This window comes from Chiloscyllium punctatum, chromosome 2, assembly GCF_047496795.1.
Source record: "Chiloscyllium punctatum isolate Juve2018m chromosome 2, sChiPun1.3, whole genome shotgun sequence".
Taxonomy (NCBI): Eukaryota; Metazoa; Chordata; class Chondrichthyes; order Orectolobiformes; family Hemiscylliidae; genus Chiloscyllium; species Chiloscyllium punctatum.
In genome coordinates, this window is record NC_092740.1 from 147193557 (window position 1) to 147212546 (window position 18990).

At 41.0% G+C, this 18990-nt stretch overlaps 1 protein-coding gene across 5 annotated transcripts in view; it reads right to left on the minus strand.

Moving 5' to 3' along the window:
* rassf6 (Ras association domain family member 6) overlaps window positions 1–18990 on the minus strand; it is a 74215-nt gene that overhangs the window by 16080 nt on the left and 39145 nt on the right. For all 5 annotated transcript variants that reach the window (XM_072589967.1, XM_072589996.1, XM_072589959.1 and 2 more), the window contains 3 exons: window positions 16645–16784; window positions 6897–7000; window positions 6283–6461 (listed from right to left, as the gene is read on the minus strand). In XM_072589967.1, coding sequence (XP_072446068.1) covers window positions 6283–6461; window positions 6897–7000; window positions 16645–16784 — 423 coding nt within the window. The remainder of the gene's footprint in view (window positions 1–6282; window positions 6462–6896; window positions 7001–16644; window positions 16785–18990) is intronic.

Below are 18990 nucleotides of genomic sequence, written 5' to 3' on the forward strand. Positions count from 1 at the left end.
CTCCCCATTCCTCAGCCAGTTTCTGATCTCATCACTCCAGCCTCATCTCTCTAACCCAGCCAACAGCTTCCAATCTTACCTTCATTTCTATGATTTCATGCATCATTCTGATCTCCAAATTCATTCAACGACCACCATCTTTCCTACTCCTCTTTCCTTCCTCTGCTCTTCCTGTGTGGTCTGATTGCTAAGGACTGTCTGCAGTGGCTGAGATGTGGAGACACAAAATGCCAACAGGTCCTGTTTTTAAGTAGGACCCGAGGAAACTTGTTTTTTGGTATATTGTACTCCTGCTTCACTCTCTCCCTGCTTTCCCATAAGTATCATGACCAGTGTGTATGCTAATGGACTATAAATATATGGCATCAGCATATTAGCACATTTCCATACTTGTGTGTGTGCCCGTGTACCTATGCATGTGTGTATACACTTGTACTTCTGTCTGTATTTGCACATGTTCATGTGTTTGTGTATACATGCCGCTGTGTGGTTACACGTGTGTGATGTGAAAGTGTGCAGGTGTCCATGCTTGTGATGACATATTCAAGTTACTTAGGAACAGGAGTAGGCCATTCACCCCTTCGAGCCTGTTCCACCATTCAGTGAGATCATGGTAACTCCATTTACCTGCTTTTGGCCCATAGCCCTTAATACCTTTGCTTTACAAATATTTATCTATGTCAGATTTAAAATTAATAGCTGATCTAGCATCTGCTGCCATTTGTGAAAAAGAGTTCCAAGTATCCACCAACTTTCCTAACTTCTCTCCTAAATGGTTTGGCCCTAATTCTCAGACTATGTCCCCTAGCTCTAGAATAGCCCAACCAGTTAAAATAGTTTATCTACCCCGCCTTTTCCTGTTAATAGCTTGAAGACTTCAATCAGACCACCACTTAACCTCCTAAATTCTAGAGAAGACAGGCCTAATTTGTTTAATCTCTCTTCCTAACACAACCCCTGAAGTCCAGTTATTATTCTTGTAAACCTATATTGTACTCCGTCCAAGGCAACTGGGTTCTTCCTAAGTGCCCAAATCTGCATTAGTACTCCAAATAGGGTTTAACTTGAGATAACTGCAGCAGAACTTCTGCATCCTTACATTCTAGTGCTCTAGCTGTAAAGGCAAGCATCCCATTAGCGTTCTTGATTATGTTTTTCATCTGTTTGTGACATTTTAAAGAACCATTCACCTGAAGGCCAAAGTCTCTTTGGACATACACTGTTTTTAACATCTTACCATCTAGAAAGTACCTTGGTCAATCTTTTTTTCGTCCAAAATGGATAACCTCAGACTTGCTTATATTGAACTCCATTTACCACAGTTATGCTCTATTCACTTAGCATATTAACATCCCTTTATAATTTTATGCTATTATCTACACTCTACAATGCCTATGTTTGTACAGTCCATGTGTTTGCATATATAAGTATGCGTGTATGTATGATGTGGGAAGTAAGGAGTTGACAGAATTTGAAGTATCTGAATTAGCATAGTTCATGATGTTAAACTGTTTTCTCCCTCTTGGGATCCTGTGTTCTCTGTGGACAGGATAAATGTGATTATAAAAGGAATACAAAATCTAACTAAAGGAGAAAACACAAAATGTAGTCAGACAAGAGGGACACTGCTTCCTGAAACTGTGATATAAATTTCTGAGTCACCAACATTTTCAAGATTTGGAGGTGCCGGTGTTGGACTGGGGTGGACAAAGTTAAAAATCACACAGCACCAGGTTATAGTCTAACAGGTTTATTTGGAAGTACTAGCTTTTGGAGCGCTGCTCCTGCCTGATGAAGGAGCAGTGCTCCAAAAGCTAGTGCTTCCAAATAGACCTGTTGGATCATAACCTGGTGTTATGTGATTTTTTTTAACTTTTTCAAGAAACTTATCTTTGTTGAAGACTCTTCCCTATATTGGCATAAATAAACTTTAATATCCTATACACCCCTGCCTTTGGAATGGTGCTTGAAATCCCCACAACAGTATGCATGTGCATTATGTACATATATATGCACATGTTTTTGAGTCTGGCAATAAAACTTCATAAAAGAGGAGAAAGTAATGTGATTCTTGGGATATATTATTGTCTATCGTGAATCTGAAGTTTCTTAATTTGCCCCAATTAATTCTCGATTCACTCCTGGTGGCATTACATTAATTAGGCTGTATGGCATTAAAAGATTAAAGAAAGCTACAGAACAGCAGCAGAATAATAAACTGTTCATGGTTGAGTGTCCTGCTTGTAATAAAACACCAGGTTTTCTGTACCCTGCACACCACTGTAGGATTGCAGCTAGTTTTAAAATGATAAGAAGTAGGTTGTGCACCAAATTTATGAATCTCCACAAAACAGTTGTTAAAGTCCATGAATTGGAAAAAGAGGACAGAAGGATAAAATTGTGAAGTATTTACATTAAATACATTGCCCCAGTAAGGAAGTTCTGTATAAAATGAATGTTGCTCTATGGAGAAGAACAGTGAAAGGAATGTCATTTTAAGTGTGGAAGGAAACATTGCACGCATATAGATATGACAAATACAGGTGAGGATTAAATTGACAGCATTAGAGTTATGGGAAAGCAAAGTCTGTAGTCCGGGGACAGATACCCGTGGAAAATATGCAAATTGTAGTTTATTAACCAAGCTCTGAAGGTAAATTCTGCGGAGACTCTTAACTAGTCTCATTTTTTAAAATCAGATTTGATTATGATGAGTAGATAAACATTTCAAAACCCATATCACATAAACTACCAGATACCGACAAAATGTTTTGCTTGGGATTAACATTAAAGGGTATTTAGTTAAAGTCAGCTCTAGAACCAGGGTAAAAAGCAAATAGGTTAATTTGAATTTCATTGAATTCTCATTGAATTCTCATTAGAAAGAAAAATGTTTCACTCTTATTCAAAATGCATGGTTAAAAATATGGTTTGATCTCAAGCCAATTATGTAAATTTAATACCTTCAGGAAGGGATGCACTAGTTTGTGTTTATTATCTTTGATGGTGGGGTGCCAGAAGTTGGCCCTATTACTTTTTGGGAGAATTAGTTGAAATTGGGTCTATTAGCTGAGAATTGAGGTAGATGTAACATCGTATCTATTGCTTGAGGCAGGAGTAGGGTACAGCAATTTGGATCTGTTATCAGTGATGTGTCAAGGTAGACAAAGTTGACATTTTTATTTATTAATGGAATGTGGGTGTTTCTGGACGTTCCTGATGAAGGGCTTTGGCCTGAAACATCAATTTTCCTGCTCCTCAGATGCTGCCTGACCTGCTGTGCTTTTCCAGCACCACACTCTCGACTCTAATCTCCAGCAGCTGCGGTCCTCACTTTCACCATGTTTCTGGAAAGGCCAACATTTTATTGCCTACCCCGAAATGTCCTTAAAATGGTAATGCTGAGATCTCTTATTGAACTGGTGTAGTCAGTATGGTGTAGGTACACCCAAAATACAATAGAGAGAGAATTCTAGGATTTTGACCCAGTGACAGTGAAGGAAGGGTGGTTATAGTTCTAAGTCAGTATGATGTATTATATGGAGGCAGCTTTGCAGATGGTACTTTTCCAGTGCATCTGTTGGCCATGTCTTACAAAGTGGCAGTGTTCATGGATTTGAAAGATGTTGTCATAGAGTCATAGAGATGTACAGCATGGAAACAGACCTTTCGGTCCAACCTGTCCATGCTGACTAGATATCCCAACCCAATCTATTCCACCTGCCAGGACCCGGCCCATATCCCTCCAAACCCTTTCTATTCATATACCCATCCAAATGCCTCTTAAATGTTGCAATTACCAGCCTCCACCACTTCCTCTGGCAGCTCATTCCTTACCTATACCACCCTCTGTGTGAAAAAGTTGCCCCTTAAGTCTCTTTTATATCTTTCCCCTCTCACCCTAAACCTATGCCCTCTAGTTCTGGACTCCACAACCCCAGGGAAAAGACTTTGCCATTGACAAGTTTTGTAGTGTATCTTATAAATGGTAAAGACCCTGACCACTGCCAAGCAGGTTATTTCATTTTGGATAATGTTGAGCTTCTTTGTGTTGTTGGAATCTCATCCATCAAGTCGGGGAGAATATTTCATCAAACTCCACACTTGTATTTTGTCGATGGTAAACAGGCTGTGGGGAGTCAGGAGGTGTGTTAGGTGCCTGGAATTTACAGCCTCTGAGCTTCTCTTTCACTGCAGTATTTAAATTACTCATTCTGTTATATTTCGAGACAGTGGTAAACCTGAGGATATGGATGATGGAGATTCAGTGATGATAAATACTGTTGAACATCAAAGATAGACAGTTAGATTCTCTTTTGTTAGTGATAGTCATTACCTGGCACCTGTGTTGCACAAATATTATCTGCCACTTAATCAGTCCAATCTTAATTTTGTCTAGGTTTTGCTGCATGTGAGCATAAATTGGTTCAATGTCTCAAAAGGTACTCAACATAGTATAATCATCAGCAAACACTCCCCCTTTCTCACCTTATGATGGAGGAAAAGGTCACTGATGAAGCAGCTCAAGACAGTTAGACCTAAGACACTAACCTGAGGAACAAGGGCTCTTGTGGTGCAGTGGTAGTGTCTCTACCTCTGAACCAGTAGACTGGTTCAAGAACCAAAAACAGAAATTGCTGGAAAAGCTCAGCAGGTCTGGCAGCATCTGTGGAGAGAAATCAGCGTTAACGTTTCAGGTCAAGTTACCCTTCCTCAGAACTGATGGTAACTAGGTAAATGTTGGTTTATATGCAGAAGATAGAGGGGGTAAGGAGTAAACAAAAGGTGGGGATAGAGCCCAAAGAAAGAAAAGAACAGTTGGACAGACAAAGGAGTGGATAGCAATCTGTCTAGGAGGGTGAACTGCTGCTAATGGGAACTGTTAGTGGGATAGTTTATGTCATCTGAAACGACAATACAGCATTCTCTCACTGCAATGTTAAATTAGAATATGCCCAAGATTTAGTCCTCTGTTCACTAACTCTGCCTGTGACTTAAACAGTCATAGTCGGAGTCATACACATGGAAAATGTCCTTTCGGTCCAACCAGTCAATACCGAACATAATCTCAAACTAATCTAGTCCCACCTGCCTGTTCCCAGCCCATATACCTTCAAATCTTTCTTATTCATGTACTTATCGAAATATCTTTTAAATGTTGTAATTGTACCCACATCCAACACTTCCTCAGAAAGTTCATTCCACACACGAACCACCCTCTGTGTAAAAAAAATTACCCCTCATGTCTTTTTAAAATCTCTCTCCTGTCACCTTTAAGTTGTGCCCCAGTCTCGAATCTGCCAGCCTAGGGAAAAGCCAACTACTATTAAGTCTCTCTATACCCCTCATTATTTTATAAACTTCTGTAAGATGACCTCTCAATTTCCAATGCTCCAGTGAAAAAGGTTTCAGTCTATCTAGCATTTCTTTATAACTCAAACCTTCCATACCCAGCAACATCCTGGGAAATCTCTTCTGCCTCCTCTCCTTCCTATAACCTTGGGTGTGATTACCTCCTAACCGATATTAGTGGGAAAGCTTATTGGATTAAGCAGCAATTAGATAGTTAAATACTCAGTTCTGAAGGGGAATCATACTTTACTCAAAATGTCAACTCTGCTTTCTCTCCACAGCTGCTACCAAACCTGTTAGTTGCTATAACACTTACAGTTTTTATTTCAGATTCTGAAATGCTGTCCAGCAATCTTCTTGTCCAATCAGGAGCCTTGCCACTGAAGTTCCACTCTACCTGAGATTGTCACATTTTTGTGGGGAAGCTGAGGGGGAGATGGGATTTGGGGCGAATGGAGGGTCTATCCCAATCATAGAATCAGAGCATTCTGATTTCCTTATTGGGAAAGCAGCCAGCCACTTCTCTCACCTGCCAAGTAGGTAGGTAATCAAACTGGGGTTGGTTGAGGACCTTAATTGGTGTTGGTGGTGGCTTCAGGATGGAAAGAGTGAGAGAGAAAAATAGTCGCTATAACTTAATTGTCCACAACTTAATTGCTGAAGTGGCAATGTCTCTCTGGGGCTAATTTACCCAATTATTTGCCTTTCCCACCACCCTTCCTCACCACCTCCAAGGAGGGCAACATCATAGCCTATGTAGAAGTGGTGAATGAATTCAAATCACTGAACCATTTCTGTCTTTTCAGTCTTATTGAAAAACTGAAGCATTTCAGGTACTGGTGATACTGAGTGCTATTCGTACACGAGATTTTACAGACAAGTTGAACATGTTATATTTCAAAACAAGGAAATGGACTCTGACATTTTTACCTTGTAATTGTAGAAGTGACCATTGATGGAGTATCGATGGCGCTGAGCTTTCTTTGCTGCAGTCACAGCTTGGTCCTTTACCCTCATCTTCACCAATGATGCATCACTCCTAGTCCGTATCAAGTTGCCACTTTCTGGCTCTGGGTTCCGTTTTGGTTTTAATGTACTGCTTTCAAAGACTAAAAGGTTGTAGGAGGAAGAAAACATAACAAACTAAAATCTACCTTAGACAATATTCAGTGTTCAAGCTGGATCATTCTCACACTGTATAGCATATGACTTTAGGTAATTGGACTGATTTTGCAACTGAATAGAAAATCAGGCATTGTTGAACTCAAATCCCTGCCCAGAGCACAGAATCAAGGAAAATTCAAGAAGCATCTTTACTGCTACAGCAGTTTGAAACACACTTCTGTTTATAAAAAACAAAACAGGAAATGCTGGGAATACCAGAACTCTGTGCATTGTTCCTCACTTAAATGCCCAGTAGATATTGTCAGGGAATTAATACATTTAACCCTTATTCTACAATAGTCTTTCAAAATTTAATTTCACTGCTAATTCCAAAGCATTTTCAATTATTTATTCACTCTCCCTGTCTCTTATAAACTTACTCAGCTGCTGGACTGGCCCCTGTTCTTTACCATCTGGCACAGTTTCTTCCTCCAGTTCAGCAATGTTGTACAAGTTGTCAAACTCTCCCCAGCGTGTCATTCCTCTGCAAATACAAGTTAATTTATTCAATAACTTGAATTCAGAAAGTGCTGAAAATAGTCAACAGACCTAATAGCTTCTGTGGAAAAAAAATGTTTTAAGTCAAAGATCCTTCATCAGGAACAGAAAAAAGATAGAGATGTAGTAGATTTTAAGCAAAAACAGAGCCAATGGTTAGCACTGCTGCCTCACAGCGTCAGAGACCCGGGTTAAATTCCCGCCTCAGGCGACTGACTGTGTGGAGTTTGTACATTCTCCCTGTGTCTGTATGGGTTTCCTCCGGGTGCTCCGGTTTCCTCCCACAGTCCAAAAATATGCAGGTCAGGTGAATTGGCCATGCTAAAATTGCCCGTAGTGTTAGGTGCAGGGGTAAATGTAGGGGAATGGGTCTGGGTGGGTGCGCTTCAGCGGGTCGGTGTGGACTTGTTGGGCCGAAGGGTCTGTTTCCACACTGTAAGTAATCTAAGTACAAGTGAAATTGGAAGGGAAGGCTTGTAATAGTGTGGAAGAATGGATAATTGTATACTGCAATGAAATGGTAATGTGACAAATAAAAAAAATATCTGAAGGAGATTGAAATGGGATCAGCAGAATTATCACAGACCTGTCACTCAAAAAAAACTGAAAACAAAAATAGAAAAATAATAGTGACAAAGGCTGATCTGACGTTGACTCTGGTAGATTGAAAAATCCCTAATTGAAAGGTGAGGTTCTGCCCTTTGATCTTATGCTGAGCTTCACTAAAACAGTATCATAAGCCAAGGATAGAGAGTTCAGAGTCAATTTCCAATGAAGAAATAAAAAGACAGGCAAATAGAACCTCAGGGTCACACGTGCAGACTGAAAGGAGATCTCTTTCAATGCAGTCACCCAATCTGTATTTGTTACCTAAAGCAGAGGAGAACACATTATGTCCTTTAACTATAGTATACTTAAGTGTAAATGCATTCCTATTTCAGCAATATTAGCATTTAGTAAGGTCTGGCAGGGATACCTGAGACCTAATGGACAATGGTCACATATTGATTCAGGGATAATTGGGCAAGAATTGTGTTTATGAATATTCAGCACATAATCAATTCGACCCAGAGAATTATAGAGGCTAGATCACTGGAAAGAAAAGTTGGAAAGATTTTTGACATATCTGGAAGTTGAGGCTATGATGAGTTGGGATGAAAGTGGATGCCAACCCATGATCTTGTTGAATGATGGGGCAGACTTGAGAATCTGAATGGTGCATTCCTCCTATTTCTTATATTCTTACACCTGGAACATGAAACTTCTTGCTATTAGTGACGCTTCTTATGTAAATCATTATAATGGGTTTTCAAGTGCAAGAGATTTCTTATTATTCTTTTGGGAAAGGGAGGTAAAACGGAGAAGATAAAAAGATTAGAACTGTTGTAAAAATAATCTAACAGCAGAAACTCTCACTATTGTTAAGATAATGTTAAGGGACAGGAATGGTTGTTGGAGGTTCCTGGTTACAGATGTTTCAGTAAGATTGGGGTGTGTGGTAAAAAAGGAGGGGGGTGGCATTGCCAATTAGAAATGGTATAATGGCTGTAGAAAGGCAGTTTGAGGGGGATCTGCCTTTGGAGGTAGTATGGGCTGAAGTCAGAAATAGGAAAGGAGCAGTCACCTTGTTGTGTGTTTACTATAGGCCCCCCAATAGCAGCAGAGATGTGGAGAAACAGATTGGGAAACAGATTTTGGAAAGGTGCAGAAGCCACAGGATAGTAGTCATGGGTGATTTCAACTTCCCAAATATTGATTGGAAGCTCTTTAGGTCAAGTAGAGTGGACGGGGCAGTGTTTGTGCAGTGTGTCCAGGAAGCTTTTCTAATTCTTTATGTAGATTGTCCGACCAGAGGGGAGGCCATATTGGATTTGGTAATTGGTAACGAACCGGGACAAGTGATGGGCTTGTTAGTGGGTGAGCATTTTGGTGATGGTGACCACAATTCTGTGACTTTCACCTTGGTTATGGAGAGAGATTGGTGCATGCAACAGGGCAGGTTTTACAATTGGGGGAAGGGTAAATACGATGCTGCAAGACAGGATCTGAGGAGCATCAATTGGGAGCATAGGCTGTCAGAAAGGATGTCGTTGAAATGTGGAACTTTTTCAAGGAACAGATATGACGTGTCCTTGATATGTATGTACCTGTCAGGCAGGAAAGAGATGGTCATGTGAGGGAACCTTGGTTGACGAGGGAGGTTGAATGTCTTGTAAGGAGGAGGAAAGAGGCTTACATATGGTTGAGGAAACAAGGTTCAGACAGTGCGTTGGAGGGATACAGGATAGCCAGGAGGGAGCTGAAGAAAGGGATTAGGAGAGCTAAGAGAGGGCATGAAAAATCTTTGGCGGGTAGGATCAAGGATAACCCCAAGGCCTTTTATGCGTATGTGAGAAACATGAGAATGACGAGAACGAGGATAGGTCCGATCAAGGACGGTAGTGGGAGACTGTGTATTGAGTCGGAAGAGATAGGAGAGGTCTTTAATGAGTACTTTTCTTCTGCATTTACAAATGAGAGGGACCGTATTGTTGAAGAGGAGAGTATGAAATGGACTGATAAGCTAGAGGAGATACTTGTTAGGAAGGAAAATGTGTTGGGCATTTTGAAAAACTTGAGGATAGACAAGTCCTCCGGGCCTGACAGGATATATCCTAGGATTATGTGGGAAGCAAGAGAGGAAATTGCAGAACCATTGGCAATGATCTTTTTGTCTTCACTGTCAATGGGGGTGGTGCCAGGGGACTGGAGAGTGATGAATGTTGTGCCCCTGTTCAAAAAAGGGAATAGGGATAACCCCAGGAATTACAGGCCAGTTAGTCTTACTTCGGTGGTAGGCAAAGTAATGGAAAGGGTACTGAGGGATAGGATTTATGAGTATCTGGAAAGATACTGCTTGATTAGGGACAGCCAGCATGGATTTGTGAGGGGTAGGTCTTGCCTTACAAGTCTTATTGAATTCTTTGAGGAGGTGACCAAGCATGTGGATGAGGGTAGAGCAGTGGATGTAGTGTACATGGATTTTAGTAAGGCATTTGATAAGGTTCCCCATGATAGGCTTATGCGGAAAGTCAGGAGGCATGGGATAGTGGGAAGTTTGGCCAGTTGGATAGCGAACTGGCTAACCGGTCAGAGTGGTGGTAGATGGTAAATATTCAGCCTGGAGCCCAGTTACAAGTGTAATTTTTATTAATGACTTGGAAGAGGGAGTCAAAGGGTGGGTCAGTAAATTTGCAGACGATACGAAGATTGGTGGAGTTGTGGATAGTGAGGAGGGCTGTTGTCGGCTGCAAAGGGACTTAGATATGATTCAGAGCTGGCCTGAGGAGTGGCAGATGGAGTTCAACCCTATCAAGTGTGAGGTTGTCCATTTTGGAAGGACAAATAAGAATGCAGAATACAGGGTTAATGGTAGGGTTCTTAGTAAGGATCGTGGGGTCTATGTTCATAGATCTTTGAAAGTTGCCACTCAGGTGGATAGAGCTTGTAAGAAGGCCTATGGTGTATTAGCGTTCATTAGCAGAGGGATTGAATTCAAGAGTCATGAGGTGATGTTGCAACTGTACAGGACCTTGGTAAGGCCACATTTGGAGTACTGTGTGCAGTTCTGGTCATCTCATTTTAGGAAAGATGTGGAAGCTTTGGAGAGGGTGCAGAGGAGATTTACCAGGATGTTGCCTGGAATGGAGAATAGGTCATACGAGGATAGGTTGAGAGTGCTCGGCCTTTTCTCATTGGAACGGCAAAGGATGAGGGGTGACTTGATAGAGGTTTATAAGATGATCAGGGGAATAGATAGAGTAGACCGTCAGAGACTTTTTCCCCAGGTACAACAGAGTGTTACAAGGGGACATAAATTTAAGGTGAAGGGTGGAAGGTATAGGGGGGATGTCAGGGGTAGGTTCTTTACCCAGAGAGTGGTGGGGGCATGGAATGCGCTGCCTATGGGAGTGGCAGAGTCAGAATCATTGGTGACCTTTAAGCAATTGGATAGGTACATGGATAGGTGCTTAAGCTAGGACAAATGTTCGGCACAACATCGTGGGCCGAAGGGCCTGTTCTGTGCTGTATTGTTCTATGTTCTATGTTCTATTCCGTATGGCATTTTTCTGCATGAAATTATTGAAAGAAACTTGAAAAGGATTTAGCAGCATTTCCAACTGAGTTCTACATTGAATATATATCATCCTTTAATGCCTTACTATCAATGAAATTTGTGAATGAAAAGAGACGGAGGATCAATATTATGGTTTTAAAGCAAATGCTAGAGAATACAGACATCTCCAAAATGAAATGGGTGGATAGCAGCAGTCAACTATCTAAGTCCTTTAAAGCAGGCTCTCGGGGAGTAGTAAAAATGATAGAAAAAGGAACATTAATGCACACTTAAAAGAAAGAGAAATGGGAATATAGTAAAACAAAAAGGCTGCCAATGCTGGAAATCTGAAACTAAAATAGCAATTCTGAAACAAATCTGCTAGATCAAGTGATTGATGAAGAAGCAGCTCATGGAAAGCTACTGCCTCCAGATAAACCAGTTGGACTATAACCTGGTGTTGTGCGAGTTTTATTTTTGAGAGAGACAGAGATGGACTGTAGGCCTTCTAACTGCTAAGGCCTGGAGTTGCTCCCCTCATGATGTTAAGATGCCAACTGACTTAGATTTCGAGCAAGTGACAAAGGTAGATACTGCAGACACAGTGCCCTTCTCAATGGGCAAAACTGGAAGGCAATTAAGTGAACAGTAGCATAGCTTTATCTGCTCCATTATCGTTTCCATTATGAGATGACCTGATAATTGTAAAAGCATTGACGTTCATTTTAATATATTGCGTCTTGATGTTTTCCTTTGTCCAGAGTTGGTTGGAAGCAGATAGTTTTGTTCTTTGTGTCACCTTCACTGGCAATGTCTATACAATGAAATGGGGTTAAGAAGCTCCTGATCAATCATACAATCAGCCTCAACCATTTTATGAGCTCAGCAAGATTGTCCATTTTCAAAAGAAACAGAATTTAAACATAAAAAAAGAAGAGAGTGCAGTTTTCTTTGCCATTTATTTTTATGTCCTTTGATCATAACATTTTTTGGCCTCAATTGGAATGTGATATCCTGTTCAAGGCACCACACTTTAGGAAGAATATGAAGGTATGAAGAGGAATTACAGAAAAGACCCCTGAGGTTTCCTGTGTTGATGAACTGCAGTTATGATGCAGAATTGGAAAATGTAGGCCTGTTCAACTTGCAGAAGAAAAGGCTAAGAGGAGGTTTGATAGCAGTATTAAAAACTGAGAGCTGTGGAGTAATGGAGAAAAACTGTTCCCATTGGTAGAAGGACAGAGAATAAGATGGCACAGATTTAAAATAATTGACTAAAGGAATAAGGTATGCATAAGGGAAAAAAACGCTTTTATGCAGAAAATGATTAGTCATAGAGCCATAGAGATGTACAGCATGGAAATAGACCCTTCGGTCCAACTTGTCCATGCTGATCATGTATCCTAGATAAATTCGCTCCCATTTGCCAGCATTTGGCCCATATCCCTCTAAACTCTTCCTATTCACATATACATCCAGATGCTTATTAATTGTACCAGCGTCCATCATTACCTCATTCCATACTCTACCACACTCTGCTTGAAAATGTTGCCCCTTAGGTCCCTTTTTATATCTTCCCCTTCTCACCTTAAACCTATGCCCTCCATTTTTTGGACTCCCCCACCCTGAGGAAAAGACCTTGTCTATTTACCATATCCATGTCCCTCATGATTATATAAACCTCTATGAGGTCACCCCTCAGCCTCTGACACTCCAGAGAAAACAGTCCCAGCCTATTCAGTCTCTCCTTGTAGCTCAAACCCTCCAACCCTGGCAACATCCTTGTAAATCTTTTCAGAACCCTTTCAAATTTCACAACATCCTTCCTCTAACAGGGAGACCAGAATTGCACACAATATTCCAAAAGCGGCCGAACCAATGTCCTGTACAGCCACACCATGACCTTCCAACTCCTGTACTCAATACTCTGACCAATAAAGGAAAGCATACCAAACACCTTCTTCACTATCCTGTCTACCTGCAGCTCCACTTTCAAGGAACTACAAACCTGCACTTCAAGGTCTCTTTGTTCAGCAACACTCCCCAGCACCTTACCATTAAGTGTATAAGTCCTGCCTTGATTTGCCTTTCCAAAATGCAGCGCGTCACATTTATGTATTGAATTGAATTTATTTTCACGTGTACTGATGCACAGTGAAAAGCTTCCCTATGGCTCTAATCTAAATTAAACTCCATCTGCCATTCCTTGGCCCATTGGCCCATCTGATCAAGATCCCATTGTACTCTGAGGTAACATTAGATTAGATTACTTACACCATGGAAACAGGCCCTTCGGCCCAACAAGTCCACACTGACCCACCGAAGTGCAACCCACCCAGATCCATTCCCCACATTTACCTAATACTACGGGCAATTTAGCATGAGCAATTCACCTAACCTGCACATTTTTGGACCGTGGGAGGAAACCAGAGCACCCAGAGGAAACCCACGCAGACACGGAGAGAATGTGCAAACTCCACACAGACAGTCGCCTGAGGTGGGAATTGAACCCAGGTCTCTGGCACTTTGAGGCAGCAGTGCTAACCACTGTGCCACTGTGCCGCCGTAACCTTCTTGGCTGTCTACTACGCCTCCAATTTTGGTGTCATCTGCAAACTTACTAACCATACCTCCTACGTTCACATCCAAATCATTTATATAAATCACAAAAAGCAGTGGACCCAGCACTGATTCTTGTGGCACTGCAGTGGTCACAGGCCTCCAGTCTGAAAAACAATCCTCCACCACCACCCCCTATCTTCTACCTTTGAACCGTTCTGTATTCAAATGGTTAGTTCTCCCTGTATTCCATGTGATCTAACCTTGCTAACTGTCTACCATGAGGAACCTTGTCGAATACCTTACTGAAGTCCAGATAGATAATGTCCACTGTCCTGACCTCACCAATCCTTTTTGTTACTTCTTCAAAAAACTCAATGAAGTCAGTGAGTCACAATTTACCACAAAGAAAACCACGTTGACTATCACTAATCAGTCCTTGCCTTTCCAAATACATGTAAATCCTGTCCCTCAGGATTCCCTCAAACAACTTGCCCACCTCCAATGTCAGGCTCACCAGTCTATAGTTCCCTGGCTTTTCCTTACCATCTTTCTTAAGTAGTGGCACCACGTTAGCCAACTCTAGTCTTCCAACTTCTCACCTGTGGCTGTTGATGATAAAAATATCTCAGAAAGGGGCTCAGCAAACACTTTCCTACCTACCTAAAGGGTTCTAGGGTACACCTGATCCAGTCCCAGGGATTTATCCACCTTTGTGTTTTAAGCCGTCCAACATCTCCTCCTCTGTAATATGGACATTTTTCAAAATGTTGCTATTTATTTCACATGTTCTATCTCTTCTATGTCCTTCTCCACAGTCAATACTGATGCAAAATACTTGTTTATTATCTCACCTATCTCCTGCCGTTCCACATGTAGGTGGCCTTGCTGATCTTTAAGGGGTCTTAATGCATTCCTAGTTACCCTTTTGTCCTTAATGTATTTATAAAACCTCTTTGGATTCTCCTTAACCCTATTTGTCAAAGCTATATCATGTCCTCTTTTTGCCTTCCTGATTTCCCTCAAGTATACTCCTACTGCCTTTATACAGTTCTAAGGACTCACACGATCTATCCTGTCTATACCTGACAATATGCTTTCTTCTTTCTCTTAACCAAACCCTCAATTTCTTTAGTCATCCTTCATTCCCTATACCTACCAAATTTTCCCTTCACCATAACAGGAATATAATGTCTCTGGACTCTTGTTATTTAGTTTCTGAAGGCTTCCCATTTTCCAGCTGTCCCTTTACCTATGAACATCTGCTCCCAATCAGCTTTTAAAGTTCTTGTCCAATACTGTCAAAATTAGCCTTCCTCCAATTTAGGGCTTTAACTTTAAGATCCGGTCTATCCTTTTCCATCACTATTTTAAAACTAATAGAATTATGGTCGCTGGCCCCAAAGTGCTCCCCCACCGACACCTCAGTCACCTGCCCTGCCTTATTTCCCAAGAGGAGGTCAAGTTTTGCACCTTCTCTATAGGTACATCCACATTCTGAATCAGAAAATTTCCTTCTACACACTTAACAAATGCCACTTCATCCAAGCCCTTAACACCATGACAGTCCCAGTCTATGATTTAAAATCCCCTAACGTAATCATTCTATTATTCTTACAGATAACTGAGATCTCCTTACAAATTTATTTCTCAATTTCCTGCTTACTATTTGGGGGTCTACAACACAATCCCAATAAGGTGATCAGCCCTTTCTTATTTCTCAGTTCAACCCATATGACTAGGAACTGGAATAAACTGTTTGAAAGTCTGATGATGACAGAATCAGTTGAGGCTTTCAAAACTGAATTAAAACAAAGTCTGAAAAGGAAATGTTTGCAAGGCTGTGGGGCACAGGAGACTGGCACAATATATTGCTTCTGAGAGCCAATGCAGAGAAGATGGACTGTGCTATAACCATTCTATGATTTTATAACACCATGTGAGGGCATTACACCATGTGGGGGCATTACATGAACTGAATTGATTCAGGAAATCAGAGCGTGGGGGAGAGCAGTAATAGGGCAGGAAGTTAATTCTTGACAGCGCCTCTTCCAGATGATTAAATTGAGCTATTTCTGTGGATTCAATATTCTGCCTCACCCAAAGATTTATGCACTTGCTTAACCCCAAATGGTTTGAACTGTGATGTGACAGAGTCAACATTTCTGACATTAGGTACACTAGCAATAAGGTGGACAGAACCCTGGAAGGAGAGGACCAAAGTCTATGGTGGAATGAACTAGTATCTACTGGGCTGAGAAATTAGAGGCTATGGAGATGTCTGTGGGGGTGGACAGTCAATTCTGAGGGAATGCCCGTGGGGTAGAAAAGAGTTTCTAGATAGGAGGGTTAGAAGAGACTTGGGCATGATATGGAGTCGGGGTCTAGTATCTTGTGTCTGGTGTATGGTCTAGGGAAGGGATAGGGTCTGAGTGAAAGGTTTAATGGGCGTGAGTGTCAGGCAGTAGCATCTGAGGGGTGAAGTCTGAGGGTAGATTCTGTAGGGCTAGTTAATGCAGAAGTTGAATTTGAGAGGCTAGTGGTTGAGGCTAGTGGACTTTGTAGGGCTGCAAGGGCCAAGAAGATAGTTTCTGAGGAAGTACAGACTGCAGATCGGGTGGAAGGCAGCAGATTGGCTCATAAAGCATTTGTCATTGTAATTAGAAATTTCCAACCTGAACTCTGAGGGAGCAAGGTTCCTTTCTTGAGTTAAAAACAGAAGTTACTGGAAAAGCTCAATAGATCTGAGGAAGGGTCACCGGACCTGAAACATTAACTCTGATTTCTCTTCACAGATGCTGCCAGACTTGCTGAGCTTTTCCAGCAACTTCTGTTTTTGCTTCTGATTTACAGCATCCGCAGTTCTTTCTGTTTCCTTCCTGGAATGTTGAGTTTACCATTTAATATCCGGATATATACTGGAACCCAGGAAGTAACCAGTAAGTGATGAGTACATTGATACTGTGGGTGCCTACCTTTTATTCAGTGTAGTGTCAGTGAATTGGATTGCTATTGGTGATGGTACAGATTTTTCATCATCAATCTGAAATCTTATTAGTTGATGTACACCCCATGCAATATCTAATACTCCTTCTAGGATGACTTTTCCATTATTCTGAAAAGAAAATAGTGAGATATTCAAATTACAAGATACGCATCTTCATAAAATGTTACATTGAAAACAAAAATACACAAGTAACAGTTCTAGGAAAATGAGTAAGCACATAGATGCACAGAGCTGAGCAGCTGCAAACAATTTACTTTAGTATCATTTACATCTCATTTGTGTTGGTGCTATTGGGTTTTAACTGTTTCTAACAGTTTAATTACATATGCTTGGGCAGCAGCCAGACAACACAAGTTCACAAGTAATTTTCTTATTCTAACCTGTTTATGCCTTTTTCACTGTGTTTGAGAATACGGTGTGGGAAAATTGAAAAATTATGGCAATGATTTTGAAATTCAATAGTGGATAAGTAGCATGTCCAACAAATGGCTTGGGTTCTGGTAACCTGGTGAGCATCGCCATCCTTTAGTTCACTTCATTATGTTGTGCCACACTTACCAGTGTGCAACATGGGATAGTTTCAGGATATATCTAGCAGCTTAAAACTGGGTAACTAGAGCTACTGTGGGCTATTAGCAGAAGTAGAAATGTATTCAATCACAATGTGTAACTTCATGGCCTACATATCCCTCCAATTTATGATTACCACGAAGCAGGGGATCAACCCTGGTTCAAGGAAAAGTGTAGAAGGGTATGCCAAGACAGCATTAGGCCTATCTAAAAATGAGGCATCAAATCAACCTAGTGAAGCTATACACAGAATGTCCACTTCAAATTACTGCATAAAGAAATAGAAATATTTACCAGAATTATTTGAGGAGGTAACAATCAGGATAAAGGGGAAGCAGTGAATTTAGCATTTTGAATTTTCAGAAGACGTCTCATAAGGTACCCCATATTACCTACTTAATCAGATGAGAGCCCATGGTGTTGGAGTTAGTATAGTCACACAGCTAGCTAATATAAAATAGAGTTGAGATAAAAGGAGTATTTTCAGGATGGCAACCTGGAACTAATGATGTACCATAGGGATCATTGCTAGGAACTACAGTTATTTGTTATATATTAATGACTTGTATGAGAAGGTTTGTGGATGACACAAATAGATGAGAATTCAAGTGGTGAGGATGATGACACAAAGAGTCTGGAGAAAGATGTATATAGGTTAAACAAGTGGGCAGAAACTTGGCAGGTGAAATATTATGTGGGAAAATGTGAGGTTATGTCCTTGGGTGGGAAGAATAGAAGAGTTGAATATTATTTAAATGACGAAAGCCTGCAGTAAATAATGGAACAGAAGGATCCACGAATCTCAAAAAGTTAACAAAGTAGGGAGGTTTTGCTAAAATCATACAAGGCACTAGTCAAACCACAGCTGGAATACTGTAAACACTTCTGGGCTGTTTATCTAAGGAAAGATATTTGAAGCTCGGCTGATCTTGGGCATAGAAGGACTGTCGTTTGAGGAGAGATTCAGTAGATTTGAACTGTCAGGTAGTACGGTAGCTCAGAGATTAACACTACTGCCTCACAGCACCAGGGTCCCGGGTTTGATTCCAGCCTTGAGTGACCTTCTGTATGGAGTTTGCACATTCTCCTCATGTCTGTGTGGGTTTCCTCTGGGTGCTCTGATTTTCTCCCACAGTCCAAAGATGTGCAGGTTAGGTGGATTGGCCATGCTAACTTGCCCATAATACCCTGGGATATACTGACTAGTGGGAAATGCTGGGTTACAGGATTGGGTGGGTCTGGGCAGGATGCTCTTTACAGGGTTGGTGTGGACTGGATGGGTTAAATGGCCTGCTTCCACTCTGTAGGGATTTTATGATTCCATGTACACATTAGAATTTAGAAGAATGAATGGTGACCTGATTGAAATATTAGGATTTTTCCAATCTTGACAGAGTGGATGCGGAAAGGTTGTTTTCATTTCTGAAACAGTGTAGGACCAGAGGATATAATCTACAGAAAAGAGGTGCACATTTAAAACATAAATGAGGAATAGTTTCTTTTTTCAGAGGATAGCAAAATTGTGGAATTCTTTACTGCAGAAGGCTGTTAAGTTTGGGTCATTAGGTATATTTGAGGCCAAGATGGAAAGATTTTTTATCAGAAAGGGAAACGAAGCTGATGGGGGAAAAGGCAGGATAGTGGACATGAGGATAACAATAATCCATGAATGGCAGACCAGACTTGATGAGCTGAATGGTCTACTTCTAAATCTTATGGTATTAACTTAATCGATAGGAAATCT